General features: G+C 62.9%; 2 protein-coding genes across 4 annotated transcripts in view; both read left to right on the top strand.

Moving 5' to 3' along the window:
- RNH1 (ribonuclease/angiogenin inhibitor 1) overlaps positions 1 to 13,340 on the top strand; it is a 30,538-nt gene extending 17,198 nt beyond the window's left edge. For all 3 annotated transcript variants that reach the window (XM_068166636.1, XM_068166634.1, XM_068166633.1), the window contains exons 8-10: positions 651 to 821; positions 3,075 to 3,245; positions 12,992 to 13,340. In XM_068166636.1, coding sequence (XP_068022737.1) covers positions 651 to 821; positions 3,075 to 3,245; positions 12,992 to 13,079 — 430 coding nt within the window. In that variant the 3' untranslated portion in view covers positions 13,080 to 13,340. The remainder of the gene's footprint in view (positions 1 to 650; positions 822 to 3,074; positions 3,246 to 12,991) is intronic.
- On the top strand, positions 10,062 to 10,532 carry LOC137455659 (uncharacterized; the record flags this gene model as incomplete). The annotated part of the gene is made up of 2 exons (XM_068166671.1): positions 10,062 to 10,157; positions 10,485 to 10,532. Coding segments are annotated over 2 exons (144 nt in total), but the record flags the coding sequence as incomplete, so codon positions are not given.
- Positions 13,341 to 16,843: the final 3,503 nt, after the last annotated feature.

Raw genomic sequence — 16,843 nt, 5'->3', positions numbered from 1 at the left:
AGGTGATCAGAGGCTGCAGAACCTCCCCTGTGGGGCCAGGCTGGGAGAGCTGGGGCTGTGCAGCCTGCAGAAGAGAAGGCTGCAGGGAGACCTCAGAGCAGCCTTGCAGTGCCTGAAGGGCTCCAGGAGAGCTGGGGAGGGACTCTGGCCAAGGGCTGGGAGTGCCAGGCTGAGGGACAATGGCTTTGAGCTGGGAGAGAGGAGACTGAGAGTGGAGAGGAGGAAGAAATTGTTGAGAGTGAGGCTGGGGAGACTCTGGCACAGGCTGCCCAGGGAGGCTGTGGCTGCCTCCTGCCTGGAGGGGTTCAGGGCCAGGCTGGATGAGGCCCTGAGCAGCCTGTGCTGGTGGGAGGTGTCCCTGCCCATGGCAGGGGCTGGAGCTGGCTGAGCTCTGAGCTCCCTCCCAGCCCAGCCCCTGCTGTGGTTCAGGGGTTCATGGGCAGGTGCCTTGCCCAGAGCAGGCTCTGGGGCAGAGGGGGAGGGGTGCTGCATGGCCAGGGTGGGGCAGGCAGGGGGTGCAGGAGGGGGTGGCTGTGGAAGGGCTTTGGCTCCTCCCTGGCTGCTCTTTGGGGGCCTCTGGTGAAGCAGGGAGCAGTGCCTGCTGCTCTGGGCATCCCCCACCGAGCCCTGCTGTCTCCTTTGCCTTGCAGGGTGAGGGAGTGTGGGCTCACCACGGCCTGCTGCAAGGCTCTCAGCTCAGCTCTCTGCACACACAAGCACCTGAAGGTCCTGCACATGGGGGAGAACAAGCTGGGAGATGCTGGCGTGGAGCTGCTCTGCCAGGGGCTGCTGCACCCCACCTGCAGCCTCCAGGCCCTCTGGTGAGCTGCACCCCCAGGCCTCAGCTCCTCCTGCTGGGGAGCACAGGGGGTGGCAGTGAGCAGGGGATGGGGGTGGCTGTGAGCAGGGGATGGGGGTGGCAGTGAGCAGGGGCAGGGGGTGGCTGTGAGCAGGGGATGGGGGTGGCAGTGAGCAGGGGATGGAGGTGGCAGTGAGCAGGGGCAGGGATGGCAGTGAGCAGGGGCAGGGGGGTGGCAGTGAGCAGGGGATGGGGGGTGGCAGTGAACAGGGGATGGAGGTGGCAGTGAGCAGGGGCAGGGGGGTGGCAGTGAGCAGGGGCAGGGGGTGGCAGTGAGCAGGGGATGGAGGTGGCAGTGAGCAGGGGCAGGGGGTGGCTGTGAGCAGGGGCAGGGGGGTGGCAGTGAGCAGGGGCAGGGGGTGGCAGTGAGCAGGGGATGGGGGTGGCTGTGAGCAGGGGCAGGGGGTGGCAGTGAGCAGGGGATGGGGGTGGCAGTGAGCAGGGGCAGGGGGTGGCAGTGAGCAGGGGCAGGGGGTGGCTGTGAGCAGGGGCAGGGGGGTGGCAGTGAGCAGGGGCAGGGGGGTGGCAGTGAGCAGGGGATGGGGGTGGCTGTGAGCAGGGGCAGGGGGTGGCAGTGAGCAGGGGATGGGGGGTGGCAGTGAGCAGGGGATGGGGGTGGCTGTGAGCAGGGCAGGGGGTGGCAGTGAGCAGGGGATGGGGGTGGCTGTGAGCAGGGGATGGGGGTGGCAGTGAGTAGGGGCAGGGGGTGGCAGTGAGCAGGGGATGGGGGTGGCAGTGAGCAGGGGCAGGAGATGGCAGTGAGCAGGGGATGGAGGTGGCAGTGAGCAGGGGATGGGGGTGGCAGTGAGCAGGGGATGGAGGTGGCAGTGAGCAGGGGATGGGGGTGGCAGTGAGCAGGGGCAGGGGGTGGCAGTGAGCAGGGGCAGGGGGGTGGCAGTGAGCAGGGGCAGGAGGTGGCAGTGAGCAGGGGATGGGGGTGGCAGTGAGCAGGGGCAGGGGGTGGCTGTGAGCAGGGGATGGGGGTGGCAGTGAGCAGGGGATGGAGGTGGCAGTGAGCAGGGGCAGGGGGGTGGCAGTGAGCAGGGGCAGGGGGGTGGCAGTGAGCAGGGGCAGGAGGTGGCAGTGAGCAGGGGATGGGGGTGGCAGTGAGCAGGGGCAGGGGGTGGCTGTGAGCAGGGGCAGGGGGGTGGCAGTGAGCAGGGGATGGAGGTGGCAGTGAGCAGGGGCAGGGGGTGGCAGTGAGCAGGGGATGGGGGTGGCAGTGAGCAGGGGCAGGGGGGTGGCAGTGAGCAGGGGATGGGGGTGGCAGTGAGCAGGGGCAGGGGGGTGGCAGTGAGCAGGGGCAGGGGGTGGCTGTGAGCAGGGGCAGGGGGTGGCAGTGAGCAGGGGATGGGGGTGGCAGTGAGCAGGGGGTGGAGGTGGCAGTGAGCAGGGGATGGGGGTGGCTGTGAGCAGGGCAGGGGGGTGGCAGTGAGCAGGGGATGGGGGTGGCAGTGAGCAGGGGCAGGGGGTGGCAGTGAGCAGGGGATGGGGGGTGGCAGTGAGCAGGGGCAGGGGGTGGCTGTGAGCAGGGGATGGAGGTGGCTGTGAGCTGGGGATGGAGGTGGCAGTGAGCAGGGGATGGAGGTGGCAGTGAGCAGGGGATGGGGGTGGCTGTGAGCAGGGGATGGGGGTGGCAGTGAGCAGGGGATGGAGGTGGCAGTGAGCAGGGGATGGGGGGTGGCAGTGAGCAGGGGCAGGAGGTGGCAGTGAGCAGGGGCAGGAGGTGGCAGTGAGCAGGGGATGGGGGTGGCAGTGAGCAGGGGCAGGGGGTGGCTGTGAGCAGGGGATGGGGGTGGCTGTGAGCAGGGGATGGGGGTGGCAGTGAGCAGGGGATGGGGGTGGCTGTGAGCAGGGGATGGGGGTGGCTGTGAGCAGGGGATGGAGGTGGCAGTGAGCAGGGGATGGGGGTGGCTGTGAGCAGGGGATGGGGGTGGCAGTGAGCAGGGGATGGGGGTGGCTGTGAGCAGGGGATGGCGGTGACTGTGAGCAGGGGATGGGGGTGGTCCTCCTCCTCCTCCTCCCTCCTCCTCCCTCCTCCTCCATCTCCATCTCCATCTCCATCTCATCTCCATCTCCATGCTGGCCCCTGATGAGGTTTTGGAGGTGCCAGCCTACCACGGGTCTCTGGCCCTTGCTGGGGCTGGGGCTGTCTGCTCTTGCTGCTCCCTGGGGCCATCAGCTGCTGTGCTGACCTCTCCATCCACCCCTTCAGGCTGGGGAACTGTGACCTGACTGCAGCCTGCTGTGCAAGCCTGGCCACTGTCATGGCCACCAAGCAGTGCCTGACTGAGCTGGACCTGAGCTACAACTCCCTGGAGGATGAAGGTGTCAGGAAGCTCTGTGAGGCCCTGAGGAGCCCCAGCTGCAACGTGCAGCAGTTAATGTGAGTCACTTGTCAGCCTCTTTGCCTTCCCCTGGCGGCTGCTGCGGGGAGGGCTGGCTGGGAATGGCAGCTGAGGGTGCCCCAGGGGGGGCTCCAGTGCCCTCTGCACCAGTGCCCTCTGCATCAGTGCCATCTGCACCAGTGCCCTCTGCACCAATGCCCTCTGCCCCAATGCCCTCTGCACCAGTGCCATCTGCACCAGTGCCATCTGCACCAGTGCCCTCTGCACCAGTGCCTTCTGCATCAGTGCCATCTGCACCAGTGCCCTCTGCACCAGTGCCCTCTGCATCAGTGCCCTCTGCATCAGTGCCATCTGCACCAGTGCCATCTGCACCAGTGCCCTCTGCATCAGTGCCCTCTGCATCAGTGCCATCTGCACCAGTGCCCTCTGCACCAGTGCCCTCTGCACCAATGCCATCTGCACCAATGCCCTCTGCACCAATGCCCTCTGCACCAGTGCCCTCTGCACCAATGCCCTCTGCACCAGTGCCATCTGCATCAGTGCCATCTGCCCCAGTGCCATCTGCCCCAGTGCCCTCTGCATCAATGCCCTCTGCACCAATGCCCTCTGCACCAGTGCCATCTGCACCAGTGCCATCTGCATCAGTGCCATCTGCCCCAGTGCCATCTGCCCCAGTGCCCTCTTCATCAATGCCCTCTGCACCAATGCCCTCTGCACCAGTGCCATCTGCACCAGTGCCCTCTGCATCAGTGCCCTCTGCACCAGTGCCATCTGCATCAGTGCCCTCTGCACCAGTGCCCTCTGCACCAATGCCCTCTGCACCAGTGCCCTCTGCATCAGTGCCCTCTGCACCAGTGCCATCTGCACCAGTGCCATCTGCATCAGTGCCCTCTGCACCAGTGCCCTCTGCACCAATGCCCTCTGCACCAGTGCCCTCTGCACCAGTGCCATCTGCACCAATGCCCTCTGCATCAATGCCCTCTGCACCAATGCCCTCTGCATCAATGCCCTCTGCACCAGTGCCCTCTGCACCAATGCCCTCTGCATCAATGCCCTCTGCACCAATGCCCTCTGCACCAATGCCCTCTGCATCAATGCCCTCTGCACCAATGCCCTCTGCACCAGTGCCCTCTGCATCAATGCCCTCTGCACCAATGCCCTCTGCACCAGTGCCCTCTGCACCAATGCCCTCTGCATCAATGCCCTCTGCACCAATGCCCTCTGCACCAATGCCCTCTGCATCAATGCCCTCTGCACCAATGCCCTCTGCATCAATGCCCTCTGCACCAGTGCCCTCTGCACCAATGCCCTCTGCACCAATGCCCTCTGCATCAATGCCCTCTGCACCAATGCCCTCTGCACCAGTGCCCTCTGCACCAGTGCCCTCTGCATCAGTGCCCTCTGCACCAATGCCCTCTGCACCAGTGCCCTCTGCACCAGTGCCCTCTGCACCAGTGCCATCTGCATCAGTGCCCTCTGCACCAATGCCCTCTGCACCAGTGCCATCTGCACCAGTGCCATCTGCACCAATGCCCTCTGCACCAATGCCCTCTGCATCAGTGCCTTCTGCACCAGTGCCCTCTGCATCAGTGCCCTGTGCACCAGTGCCCTCTGCATCAGTGCCTTCTGCACCAGTGCCCTCTGCATCAGTGCCCTGTGCACCAATGCCCTCTGCATCAGTGCCTTCTGCACCAGTGCCCTCTGCATCAGTGCCCTGTGCACCAATGCCCTCTGCATCAGTGCCTTCTGCACCAGTGCCCTCTGCACCAGTGCCCTCTGCATCAGTGCCCTCTGCACCAGTGCCCTCTGCACCAATGCCCTCTGCACCAGTGCCCTCTGCACCAGTGCCCTCTGCACCAGTGCCATCTGCATCAGTGCCCTCTGCACCAATGCCCTCTGCACCAGTGCCATCTGCACCAGTGCCATCTGCACCAATGCCCTCTGCACCAATGCCCTCTGCATCAGTGCCATCTGCACCAGTGCCCTCTGCATCAGTGCCCTCTGCACCAATGCCCTCTGCACCAGTGCCCTCTGCACCAGTGCCCTCTGCACCAATGCCCTCTGCACCAGTGCCTTCTGCATCAGTGCCCTCTGCATCAGTGCCCTCTGCACCAGTGCCCTCTGCACCAGTGCCCTCTGCATCAGTGCCCTCTGCACCAATGCCCTCTGCACCAGTGCCCTCTGCATCAATGCCCTCTGCACCAGTGCCCTCTGCATCAGTGCCCTCTGCACCAGTGCCCTCTGCATCAGTGCCCTCTGCACCAATGCCCTCTGCACCAGTGCCCTCTGCATCAATGCCCTCTGCACCAGTGCCCTCTGCACCAGTGCCCTCTGCATCAATGCCCTCTGCACCAGTGCCCTCTGCACCAGTGCCCTCTGCACCAGTGCCATCTGCACCAGTGCCCTCTGCACCAATGCCCTCTGCATCAGTGCCACCTGCACCAGTGCCCTCTGCACCAGTGCCCTCTGCATCAGTGCCATCTGCACCAGTGCCATCTGCACCAGTGCCCTCTGCATCAGTGCCCTCTGCACCAGTGCCATCTGCACCAGTGCCCTCTGCACCACTGCCATCTGCACCAGTGCCATCTGCACCAGTGCCATCTGCACCAATGCCCTCTGCACCAGTGCCCTCTGCACCAGTGCCCTCTGCACCAGTGCCCCCTGCATCAGTGCCCTCTGCACCAGTGCCACCTGCACCAATGCCCTCTGCATCAGTGCCCTCTGCACCAATGCCCTCTGCACCAGTGCCCTCTGCACCAGTGCCCTCTGCATCAGTGCCCTCTGCACCAGTGCCACCTGCACCAATGCCCTCTGCACCAGTGCCCTCTGCACCAGTGCCATCTGCATCAGTGCCATCTGCACCAGTGCCATCTGCACCAATGCCCTCTGCACCAGTGCCCTCTGCACCAGTGCCCTCTGCATCAGTGCCATCTGCACCAATGCCCTCTGCACCAGTGCCCTCTGCACCAGTGCCATCTGCATCAGTGCCATCTGCACCAGTGCCATCTGCACCAATGCCCTCTGCACCAGTGCCCTCTGCATCAGTGCCATCTGCACCAGTGCCATCTGCACCAATGCCCTCTGCACCAGTGCCCTCTGCACCAGTGCCCTCTGCACCAATGCCCTCTGCATCAGTGCCCTCTGCACCAGTGCCACCTGCACCAGTGCCCTCTGCACCAGTGCCCTCTGCATCAGTGCCCTCTGCACCAATGCCCTCTGCACCAGTGCCCTCTGCATCAGTGCCATCTGCACCAGTGCCCTCTGCATCAGTGCCCTCTGCATCAGTGCCATCTGCACCAGTGCCCTCTGCATCAGTGCCCTCTGCATCAGTGCCCTCTGCACCAATGCCCTCTGCACCAGTGCCTTCTGCATCAGTGCCCTCTGCACCAGTGCCCTCTGCACCAGTGCCCTCTGCATCAGTGCCCTCTGCATCAGTGCCATCTGCACCAGTGCCATCTGCACCAATGCCCTCTGCATCAGTGCCCTCTGCATCAGTGCCATCTGCACCAGTGCCATCTGCATCAGTGCCCTCTGCATCAGTGCCCTCTGCACCAGTGCCCTCTGCATCAGTGCCCTCTGCACCAGTGCCACCTGCACCAATGCCCTCTGCATCAGTGCCCTCTGCACCAATGCCCTCTGCACCAGTGCCCTCTGCATCAGTGCCCTCTGCATCAGTGCCCTCTGCACCAATGCCCTCTGCACCAGTGCCCTCTGCATCAGTGCCCTCTGCACCAATGCCCTCTGCACCAGTGCCCTCTGCATCAGTGCCCTCTGCACCAGTGCCACCTGCACCAATGCCCTCTGCATCAGTGCCCTCTGCACCAGTGCCACCTGCACCAATGCCCTCTGCACCAGTGCCCTCTGCATCAGTGCCCTCTGCACCAATGCCCTCTGCACCAGTGCCCTCTGCATCAGTGCCCTCTGCACCAGTGCCACCTGCACCAATGCCCTCTGCATCAGTGCCCTCTGCACCAGTGCCACCTGCACCAATGCCCTCTGCACCAGTGCCCTCTGCATCAGTGCCCTCTGCACCAGTGCCATCTGCACCAGTGCCCTCTGCACCAGTGCCCTCTGCATCAGTGCCCTCTGCACCAGTGCCATCTGCACCAATGCCCTCTGCACCAATGCCCTCTGCACCAATGCCCCCTGCATCAGTGCCCTCTGCACCAGTGCCACCTGCACCAATGCCCTCTGCATCAGTGCCCTCTGCACCAGTGCCACCTGCACCAATGCCCTCTGCACCAGTGCCATCTGCACCAGTGCCCTCTGCATCAGTGCCCTCTGCACCACTGCCATCTGCACCAGTGCCATCTGCACCAGTGCCCTCTGCATCAGTGCCCTCTGCACCAGTGCCACCTGCACCAATGCCCTCTGCACCAATGCCCTCTGCACCAGTGCCCTCTGCACCAGTGCCACCTGCACCAATGCCCTCTGCACCAATGCCCTCTGCATCAGTGCCCTCTGCACCAGTGCCCTCTGCACCAGTGCCACCTGCACCAATGCCCTCTGCATCAGTGCCCTCTGCACCAGTGCCACCTGCACCAATGCCCTCTGCATCAGTGCCCTCTGCACCAGTGCCCTCTGCACCACTGCCATCTGCACCAATGCCCTCTGCACCAGTGCCCTCTGCACCAGTGCCCTCTGCACCAGTGCCACCTGCACCAATGCCCTCTGCACCAGTGCCCTCTGCATCAGTGCCCTCTGCACCAGTGCCACCTGCACCAATGCCCTCTGCACCAATGCCCTCTGCACCAGTGCCCTCTGCACCAGTGCCACCTGCACCAATGCCCTCTGCACCAATGCCCTCTGCACCAATGCCCCCTGCATCAGTGCCCTCTGCACCAGTGCCACCTGCACCAATGCCCTCTGCATCAGTGCCCTCTGCACCAGTGCCACCTGCACCAATGCCCTCTGCACCAGTGCCATCTGCACCAGTGCCCTCTGCACCACTGCCATCTGCACCAGTGCCATCTGCACCAGTGCCCTCTGCATCAGTGCCCTCTGCACCAGTGCCTTCTGCATCAGTGCCCTCTGCATCAGTGCCCTCTGCACCAGTGCCCTCTGCACCAGTGCCACCTGCACCAATGCCCTCTGCATCAGTGCCCTCTGCACCAGTGCCACCTGCACCAATGCCCTCTGCATCAGTGCCCACTGCACCAGTGCCCTCTGCATCAGTGCCCTCTGCACCACTGCCATCTGCACCAGTGCCCTCTGCACCAGTGCCCTCTGCATCAGTGCCCTCTGCACCAGTGCCATCTGCACCAATGCCCTCTGCACCAATGCCCTCTGCACCAATGCCCTCTGCATCAGTGCCCTCTGCACCAGTGCCACCTGCACCAATGCCCTCTGCACCAGTGCCCTCTGCATCAGTGCCCTCTGCACCAGTGCCATCTGCACCAGTGCCCTCTGCACCACTGCCATCTGCACCAGTGCCATCTGCACCAGTGCCCTCTGCATCAGTGCCATCTGCACCAGTGCCATCTGCACCAGTGCCCCCTGCATCAGTGCCCTCTGCACCAGTGCCACCTGCACCAATGCCCTCTGCATCAGTGCCCTCTGCACCAATGCCCTCTGCACCAGTGCCCTCTGCACCAGTGCCCTCTGCATCAGTGCCCTCTGCACCAGTGCCACCTGCACCAATGCCCTCTGCACCAGTGCCCTCTGCACCAGTGCCATCTGCATCAGTGCCATCTGCACCAGTGCCATCTGCACCAATGCCCTCTGCACCAGTGCCCTCTGCACCAGTGCCCTCTGCATCAGTGCCATCTGCACCAATGCCCTCTGCACCAGTGCCCTCTGCACCAGTGCCATCTGCATCAGTGCCATCTGCACCAGTGCCATCTGCACCAATGCCCTCTGCACCAGTGCCCTCTGCATCAGTGCCATCTGCACCAGTGCCATCTGCACCAATGCCCTCTGCACCAGTGCCCTCTGCATCAGTGCCCTCTGCACCAATGCCCTCTGCACCAATGCCCTCTGCATCAGTGCCCTCTGCACCAGTGCCACCTGCACCAGTGCCCTCTGCACCAGTGCCCTCTGCATCAGTGCCCTCTGCACCAGTGCCCTCTGCATCAGTGCCCTCTGCACCAATGCCCTCTGCACCAATGCCCTCTGCATCAGTGCCCTCTGCACCAATGCCCTCTGCACCAGTGCCATCTGCATCAGTGCCCTCTGCATCAGTGCCCTCTGCACCAGTGCCCTCTGCATCAGTGCCCTCTGCACCAGTGCCACCTGCACCAATGCCCTCTGCACCAGTGCCCTCTGCATCAGTGCCCTCTGCACCAATGCCCTCTGCACCAGTGCCATCTGCATCAGTGCCCTCTGCATCAGTGCCCTCTGCACCAGTGCCCTCTGCATCAGTGCCCTCTGCACCAATGCCCTCTGCACCAGTGCCACCTGCACCAATGCCCTCTGCATCAGTGCCCTCTGCACCAGTGCCACCTGCACCAATGCCCTCTGCACCAGTGCCCTCTGCATCAGTGCCCTCTGCACCAGTGCCATCTGCACCAGTGCCCTCTGCACCACTGCCATCTGCACCAGTGCCATCTGCACCAGTGCCCTCTGCACCAATGCCCTCTGCACCAGTGCCCTCTGCATCAGTGCCCTCTGCATCAGTGCCCTCTGCATCAGTGCCATCTGCACCAGTGCCATCTGCACCAGTGCCCTCTGCACCACTGCCATCTGCACCAGTGCCATCTGCATCAATGCCCTCTGCACCAATGCCCTCTGCACCAGTGCCCTCTGCATCAGTGCCCTCTGCACCAGTGCCCTCTGCATCAGTGCCATCTGCACCAGTGCCATCTGCACCAGTGCCCTCTGCACCACTGCCATCTGCACCAGTGCCATCTGCATCAATGCCCTCTGCATCAGTGCCCTCTGCACCAGTGCCATCTGCATCAGTGCCCTCTGCATCAGTGCCCTCTGCACCAGTGCCCTCTGCATCAGTGCCCTCTGCACCAGTGCCCTCTGCATCAGTGCCCTCTGCACCAGTGCCACCTGCACCAATGCCCTCTGCATCAGTGCCACCTGCACCAATGCCCTCTGCATCAGTGCCCTCTGCACCAATGCCCTCTGCACCAGTGCCCTCTGCATCAGTGCCCTCTGCATCAGTGCCCTCTGCACCAATGCCCTCTGCACCAGTGCCCTCTGCATCAGTGCCCTCTGCACCAATGCCCTCTGCACCAGTGCCCTCTGCATCAGTGCCCTCTGCACCAGTGCCACCTGCACCAATGCCCTCTGCATCAGTGCCATCTGCACCAGTGCCCTCTGCATCAGTGCCCTCTGCATCAGTGCCCTCTGCATCAGTGCCATCTGCACCAATGCCCTCTGCACCAGTGCCATCTGCACCAGTGCCCTCTGCACCAGTGCCCTCTGCACCAGTGCCCTCTGCATCAGTGCCCTCTGCACCAATGCCCTCTGCACCAATGCCCTCTGCACCAGTGCCATCTGCACCAGTGCCATCTGCACCAATGCCCTCTGCACCAGTGCCATCTGCACCAGTGCCCTCTGCACCAGTGCCCTCTGCATCAGTGCCATCTGCATCTGTGCCCTCTGCACCAGTGCCCTCTGCACCAGTGCCATCTGCACCAGTGCCATCTGCACCAGTGCCCTCTGCATCAGTGCCCTCTGCATCAGTGCCCTCTGCACCAGTGCCCTCTGCATCAGTGCCCTCTGCACCAGTGCCACCTGCACCAATGCCCTCTGCATCAGTGCCCTCTGCACCAATGCCCTCTGCACCAATGCCCTCTGCACCAGTGCCCTCTGCATCAGTGCCCTCTGCATCAGTGCCCTCTGCACCAATGCCCTCTGCACCAGTGCCCTCTGCATCAGTGCCCTCTGCACCAATGCCCTCTGCACCAGTGCCCTCTGCATCAGTGCCCTCTGCACCAGTGCCACCTGCACCAATGCCCTCTGCATCAGTGCCCTCTGCACCAGTGCCACCTGCACCAATGCCCTCTGCACCAGTGCCCTCTGCATCAGTGCCCTCTGCACCAGTGCCACCTGCACCAATGCCCTCTGCATCAGTGCCCTCTGCACCAATGCCCTCTGCACCAATGCCCTCTGCATCAGTGCCCTCTGCACCAATGCCCTCTGCACCAGTGCCCTCTGCACCAGTGCCATCTGCATCAGTGCCCTCTGCACCAATGCCCTCTGCACCAGTGCCCTCTGCATCAGTGCCCTCTGCACCAGTGCCATCTGCATCAGTGCCCTCTGCACCAATGCCCTCTGCACCAATGCCCTCTGCACCAGTGCCATCTGCACCAGTGCCCTCTGCATCAGTGCCCTCTGCACCAGTGCCATCTGCACCAATGCCCTCTGCACCAGTGCCCTCTGCACCAGTGCCCTCTGCATCAGTGCCCTCTGCACCAATGCCCTCTGCACCAGTGCCCTCTGCACCAGTGCCCTCTGCACCAATGCCCTCTGCACCAGTGCCCTCTGCATCAGTGCCCTCTGCACCAATGCCCTCTGCACCAGTGCCCTCTGCACCAGTGCCATCTGCATCAGTGCCCTCTGCACCAATGCCCTCTGCATCAGTGCCCTCTGCACCAGTGCCCTCTGCACCAATGCCCTCTGCACCAGTGCCCTCTGCACCAGTGCCCTCTGCACCAGTGCCATCTGCACCAATGCCCTCTGCACCAATGCCCTCTGCACCAGTGCCCTCTGCATCAGTGCCCTCTGCACCAGTGCCATCTGCACCAATGCCCTCTGCACCAGTGCCCTCTGCACCAGTGCCATCTGCACCAGTGCCCTCTGCATCAGTGCCATCTGCACCAGTGCCATCTGCACCAATGCCCTCTGCACCAATGCCATCTGCACCAGTGCCCTCTGCACCAGTGCCCTCTGCACCAGTGCCATCTGCACCAATGCCCTCTGCACCAATGCCCTCTGCACCAGTGCCCTCTGCATCAGTGCCCTCTGCACCAGTGCCATCTGCACCAATGCCCTCTGCACCAGTGCCCTCTGCACCAGTGCCATCTGCACCAGTGCCCTCTGCATCAGTGCCATCTGTACCAGTGCCATCTGCACCAATGCCCTCTGCACCAGTGCCCTCTGCACCAGTGCCATCTGCACCAGTGCCATCTGCACCAATGCCCTCTGCATCAGTGCCCTCTGCCCCAGTGCCATCTGCACCACTGCCCTCTGCACCAGTGCCCTCTGCACCAGTGCCATCTGCACCAATGCCCTCTGCCCCAGTGCCATCTGCACCAGTGCCCTCTGCACCAGTGCCCTCTGCCCCAGTGCCATCTGCACCAGTGCCCTCTGCCCCAGTGCCCTCTGCACCAATGCCCTCTGCATCAGTGCCCTCTGCACCAGTGCCCTCTGCCCCAGTGCCATCTGCACCAGTGCCCTCTGCCCCAGTGCCCTCTGCCCCAGTGCCATCTGCACCAGTGCCATCTGCACCAGTGCCCTCTGCACCAGTGCCCTCTGCATCAGTGCCATCTGCACCAGTGCCCTCTGCACCAATGCCATCTGCACCAGGGCCCTCTGCACCAGTGCCATCTGCACCAGTGCCCTCTGCACCAGTGCCCTCTGCATCAGTGCCCTCTGCACCAGTGCCCTCTGCATGGCACAGAGCACTCCTTGCTGCCCCTGGCCTCGGGGCTGTGATCTGCCCCAGGAGAGGTGGTGCTGGGGAGGGACACTGCACGCCTCCAGAGGCCTGCACCCAGAGGAGGCCTTTCCTGGGGCATCTCCCAGCTGGGCAGGTGCTCCCTGGGCACCTTGCTCCTGCTGGGAGGATGCTGCCTGACCCAGTCTGGCTTTCCTTTGTGCCTGGCTGCAGTTTGTATGACATTTACTGGAGTCCTGAAGTGGATGATGAGCTGAGAGCCCTGGAGGAGGCCAAGCCTGACGTGAAGATCATTTCCTGAGTGCTGACTGCCTGCAGAGCCACATCAGAGCAGTGTCCTCAGCTGCAGCTGAACTCCTCTGTCCCCATGTGAAGCTAATTAACTTAATAGAGCATTTGCTAGTACCAAAAAGGGTTGTGGATTGCCTGGGGGGTGGCTGGGGGGAGCTGCTCAACCTCCTGAGCACCTTGGGATGGGCTGACCCCGAGGCTCCTGGGGGTGCTGGACATTGTCCCTGCAGTGTTACTGTCCTGGAAATAAACAGTTCCTGGGCATCTTCTAGCAGTGAGTCTCTGCCCTTTAGCACCTCCTCAAGCCTGTGATCCCTCAGGCAGCCGTGAAGGAGAGCTGCTGGCCCAAGGCAGGAGGAGAGCTGCCCACGGGGGTGCTTTTGGCAGGCCTTTGGGGCAGCCTCTCCCAACAAACCCAAACATTCTTTGACCTGAAGGGAAGCTCTCCCTGGCCTGGCCCTGGAAGAGTTCTCAGAAGAGCAGTGGTGGCCAAGGCAGCAGAGGGAGGGATGAGCAGGTGGGCAGCTGCCTCCCTTCCAATGGCTGTGCCTTGGGAAGTGGTTGTCCCCCCAGGCCAAGCTGCATTCCCTGCCTGGGAGGCAGCCCGGGGCTGGGCAGTTTGCTCTGGCCACAGGGCTTCTGCAGCAGCATCATTAAAGTCTTTGCAAGCAATGAAAGGCTTTGGTGTTCTGCTTGGGAAGTGAGAGAGGAGAAGTGTCCACAGCAGTCCCCTGAGCCACAGTCCTGCTGAGACCTTGGCTGGCAGAGACTCAGCTCAGCAGGGAGGCTGGAAAAGGCCTTCAGGGCCCAGAGTCAGCAGAGTCACAGAGTGAGGCAGGTTGGAAGGGACCTCTAGAGCCCCTTTAGTCCCAGCCCCTTGCAGTCAGCAGGGACAGCCCCCACTGGAGCACATTACTCAGAACCACATCAAGCCTGAACTCAAATACCAGGGCTGGGGCCTCCAGCACCTCCCTGGGCAGCCTGCTCCTGGCTTCCACCAGCCTCACAGTGAAGAACTTCTTCCTAAGGTCTAACCTAAACCTCCCCCAGCTCCAGTTTCAAACCATTGTTCCTCAGCCTGGCACCCCCAGCCCTTCTCCAGAGTCCCTCCCCAGCTCTCCTGGAGCCCTTCAGGCACTGCAAGGCTGCTCTGAGGGCTCCTGCTCACTGTTCTTCCCCTCTCATAGGTTGGGTTGGAAGGGAGCTCAGAGCTCAGCCAGCTCCAGCCCCTGCCATGGGCAGGGACACCTCCCACCAGCACAGGCTGCTCAGGGCCTCATCCAGCCTGGTCCTGAGCACCTCCAGGCAGGAGGCAGCCACAGCCTCCCTGGGCAGCCTGTGCCAGAGTCTCCCCAGCCTCACTCTCAACAATTTCTTCCTCCTCTCCACTCTCAGTCTCCTCTCTCCCAGCTCAAAGCCATTGTTCCTCAGCCTGGCACTCCCAGCCCTTGTCCAGAGTCCCTCCCCAGCTCTCCTGGAGCCCTTCAGGCACTGCAAGGCTGCTCTGAGGTCTCCCTGGAGCCTTCTCTTCTGCAGGCTGCACAGCCCCAGCTCTCCCAGCCTGGCCCCAAGAGGAGCTGCTGCAGGCCCTGCTCACTCCAGCTCAGCCAGGATTGCTGTGGGCAGCTCTGAGCTGAGGTGTCCAGCCAGCCCTGGCAGAGGTTCCTCTGGCTTCAGGGGGCACTGACTGGGATTCCTTGCCAGAGTTTTGCTTGCTCCAGGAGCATGCAGTGGTTACCCTGCTGGGACACCAAAGAACGAAGGTAGCTTTACAAGTGTAGGAGGGAAAGCTGGCACCACCTCAGGGCAGCAGGGCCAGACAGCTCCCATCCCACAGCAGCTCTCTTCCCAGGGCTGCCCCCTGGGGCTTTGCTCTCTTGCAAAGTCTGTCTGGGCACCCAGCTTGCAGCTCACACAGTTCCCTGGGTTGGAAAAGACCTTCAGGAGCACTCCCTAGCCTGACACTGACAAGTCCTTGACCAAACCATGGCCCTAACCATGACATTAACCCCACTCTGGAACCCCTCCAGCCATGGGGACTCCACCACCTCCCTGGGCAGCCTCTGCCAGGCCCTGACCACTCTGACACCAAAGACATTTTCCCTCCTCTCCAACCCAGGCCTCCCCTGGCACAATTCCAGGCCAGTTCCTCTTCTTCCATCCCCTGGGACTGGGGAGCAGAGCCCAGCCCCCAGCTCCCTGCAGCCTCCTCTCAGGGAGCTGCAGAGAGCAAGGAGCTCTCCCTCAGCCTCCTCTGCTCCAGCCTCAACCCCCCCAGCTCCCTCAGCCCTCCTCTAGCCCAGGGGCTCCAGGCCCTTCTCCAGCCTGGCTGCCCTGCTCTGGACAGGCTCCAGCCCCTCAGGGTCCTTCCTGCAGGAGGGCCCAGAGCTGAGCACAGCACTGCAGCTGTGGCCTCAAATCCCAGTGCTGAGCACAGGGGGATGATCCCCTCCTGGCCCTGCTGCCCACCCTGCTTCTGACCCAAGCCAGGCTGCCTTTGGCTTTCTTGGCCCCCTGGGCACTGCTGGCTCCTGCTCAGTGCCTGCCACCCAACCCCCCCAGGTCCCTCTCCCAGCTGCAGCTTTCCAACCACCCCTCCCCAGCTCTGGAGGTGTTCAGGACCAGGCTGGATGAGGCCCTGAGCAGCCTGTGCTGGTGGGAGGTGTCCCTGCCCATGGCTGGGGGGGGGGCTGGAGCTGGCTGAGCTCTGAGCTCCCTTCCAGCCCAACCACTCTGTGACTCTGTGATCTGCAAGGAGCTTAACTCCTCACTCATCACAGCAGTTTCATCCTGAGCAGGAAGGTCCCAGGGTGCAGCTGGCATTTGCAGAGCAGCTGAGTGAAGGTTCCTGTCCTCACAAGCAGTTTATGGCCCAGCTCAGCCTGCTGCCCCACAGCTGCTCTGCCATCCCTGGAGGCTGATCAGTGCCCAGGCTGGTTGGGAAGGAGCTGCAGCCCCAGGCCCCTGCTCTAAGCAGTGCAGCTGCCAGGAGCAATTCCAGTGCTGCAGCTGCCTCTGAAGGGGGAACCAGGCCAGCTGTGTTTCAGCTTTGGAAGCTGCCTGCCTGCTGAGGCACTGCCAGCCCTCTCCTCAAGCAGCCTGGGAGGGAGCTGCTGCCTCCCTGGGTTCCCCTCTGCAGCACAAGAGCAGCTTTGCTGTTTTGTCCATTTCCAACACCTCTCTCCCTGTCTGTGCCCTCAGCTCCTCTGCCACCCCTTGCTCCCTGGCACCTCTTTCTCATGCCAGTGGGGGAAACCAACACTGACCAAAAGAACCACAACACCCCCAGACTAAGGGGAGAGGTCCTTGTGCCATGAGGCAAGAGGAGTTCTGACCTACTTTACTCCTTCCCCTGCTCACAGCTGCCAAGGCACCATGGGCCCTGGCATCCCTCCTCCTGGGCACAGCATCACATCTCCCTCCCTCCTCACTCCTCTCATTGGCACCCACAGCACACATCCAGGCCAGTCCAAAGCAGTCCCAGGCTGGCAGGGACCTACAAAGGGCAGCTTGATGGCTATGGCATATGAGGAGAGACTGAGAGCTGGGCTTGGTCAGCCTGGAGCAGAGGAGGCTCAGGGCAGACCTCAGCAGCATGGAGCAGGACACCCAGGGTGGCTGCAGGAGGATGGAGACTGCCTTGGGACAGAGTCCCCTGGGGCAGCCAAGGGCTGCTGGGGACAAGTCCCTGCTGGGCACATTCCCCTTGGGCTGCAGAGGAAATGTTCCCCAGAAGGCCAAGGGCAGCCTGGGCTGCAGCCAAAGCAGTGTGGC

Source organism: Melanerpes formicivorus, unplaced genomic scaffold (assembly GCF_026170545.1).
Source record: "Melanerpes formicivorus ecotype bairdi unplaced genomic scaffold, bMelFor1.0.p_v2 SCAF_103, whole genome shotgun sequence".
In the NCBI taxonomy this organism is placed as follows: domain Eukaryota; kingdom Metazoa; phylum Chordata; class Aves; order Piciformes; family Picidae; genus Melanerpes; species Melanerpes formicivorus.
Note: the sequence above shows the minus strand (reverse complement) of the source record. Positions and strands in the feature narration are given on the sequence as shown.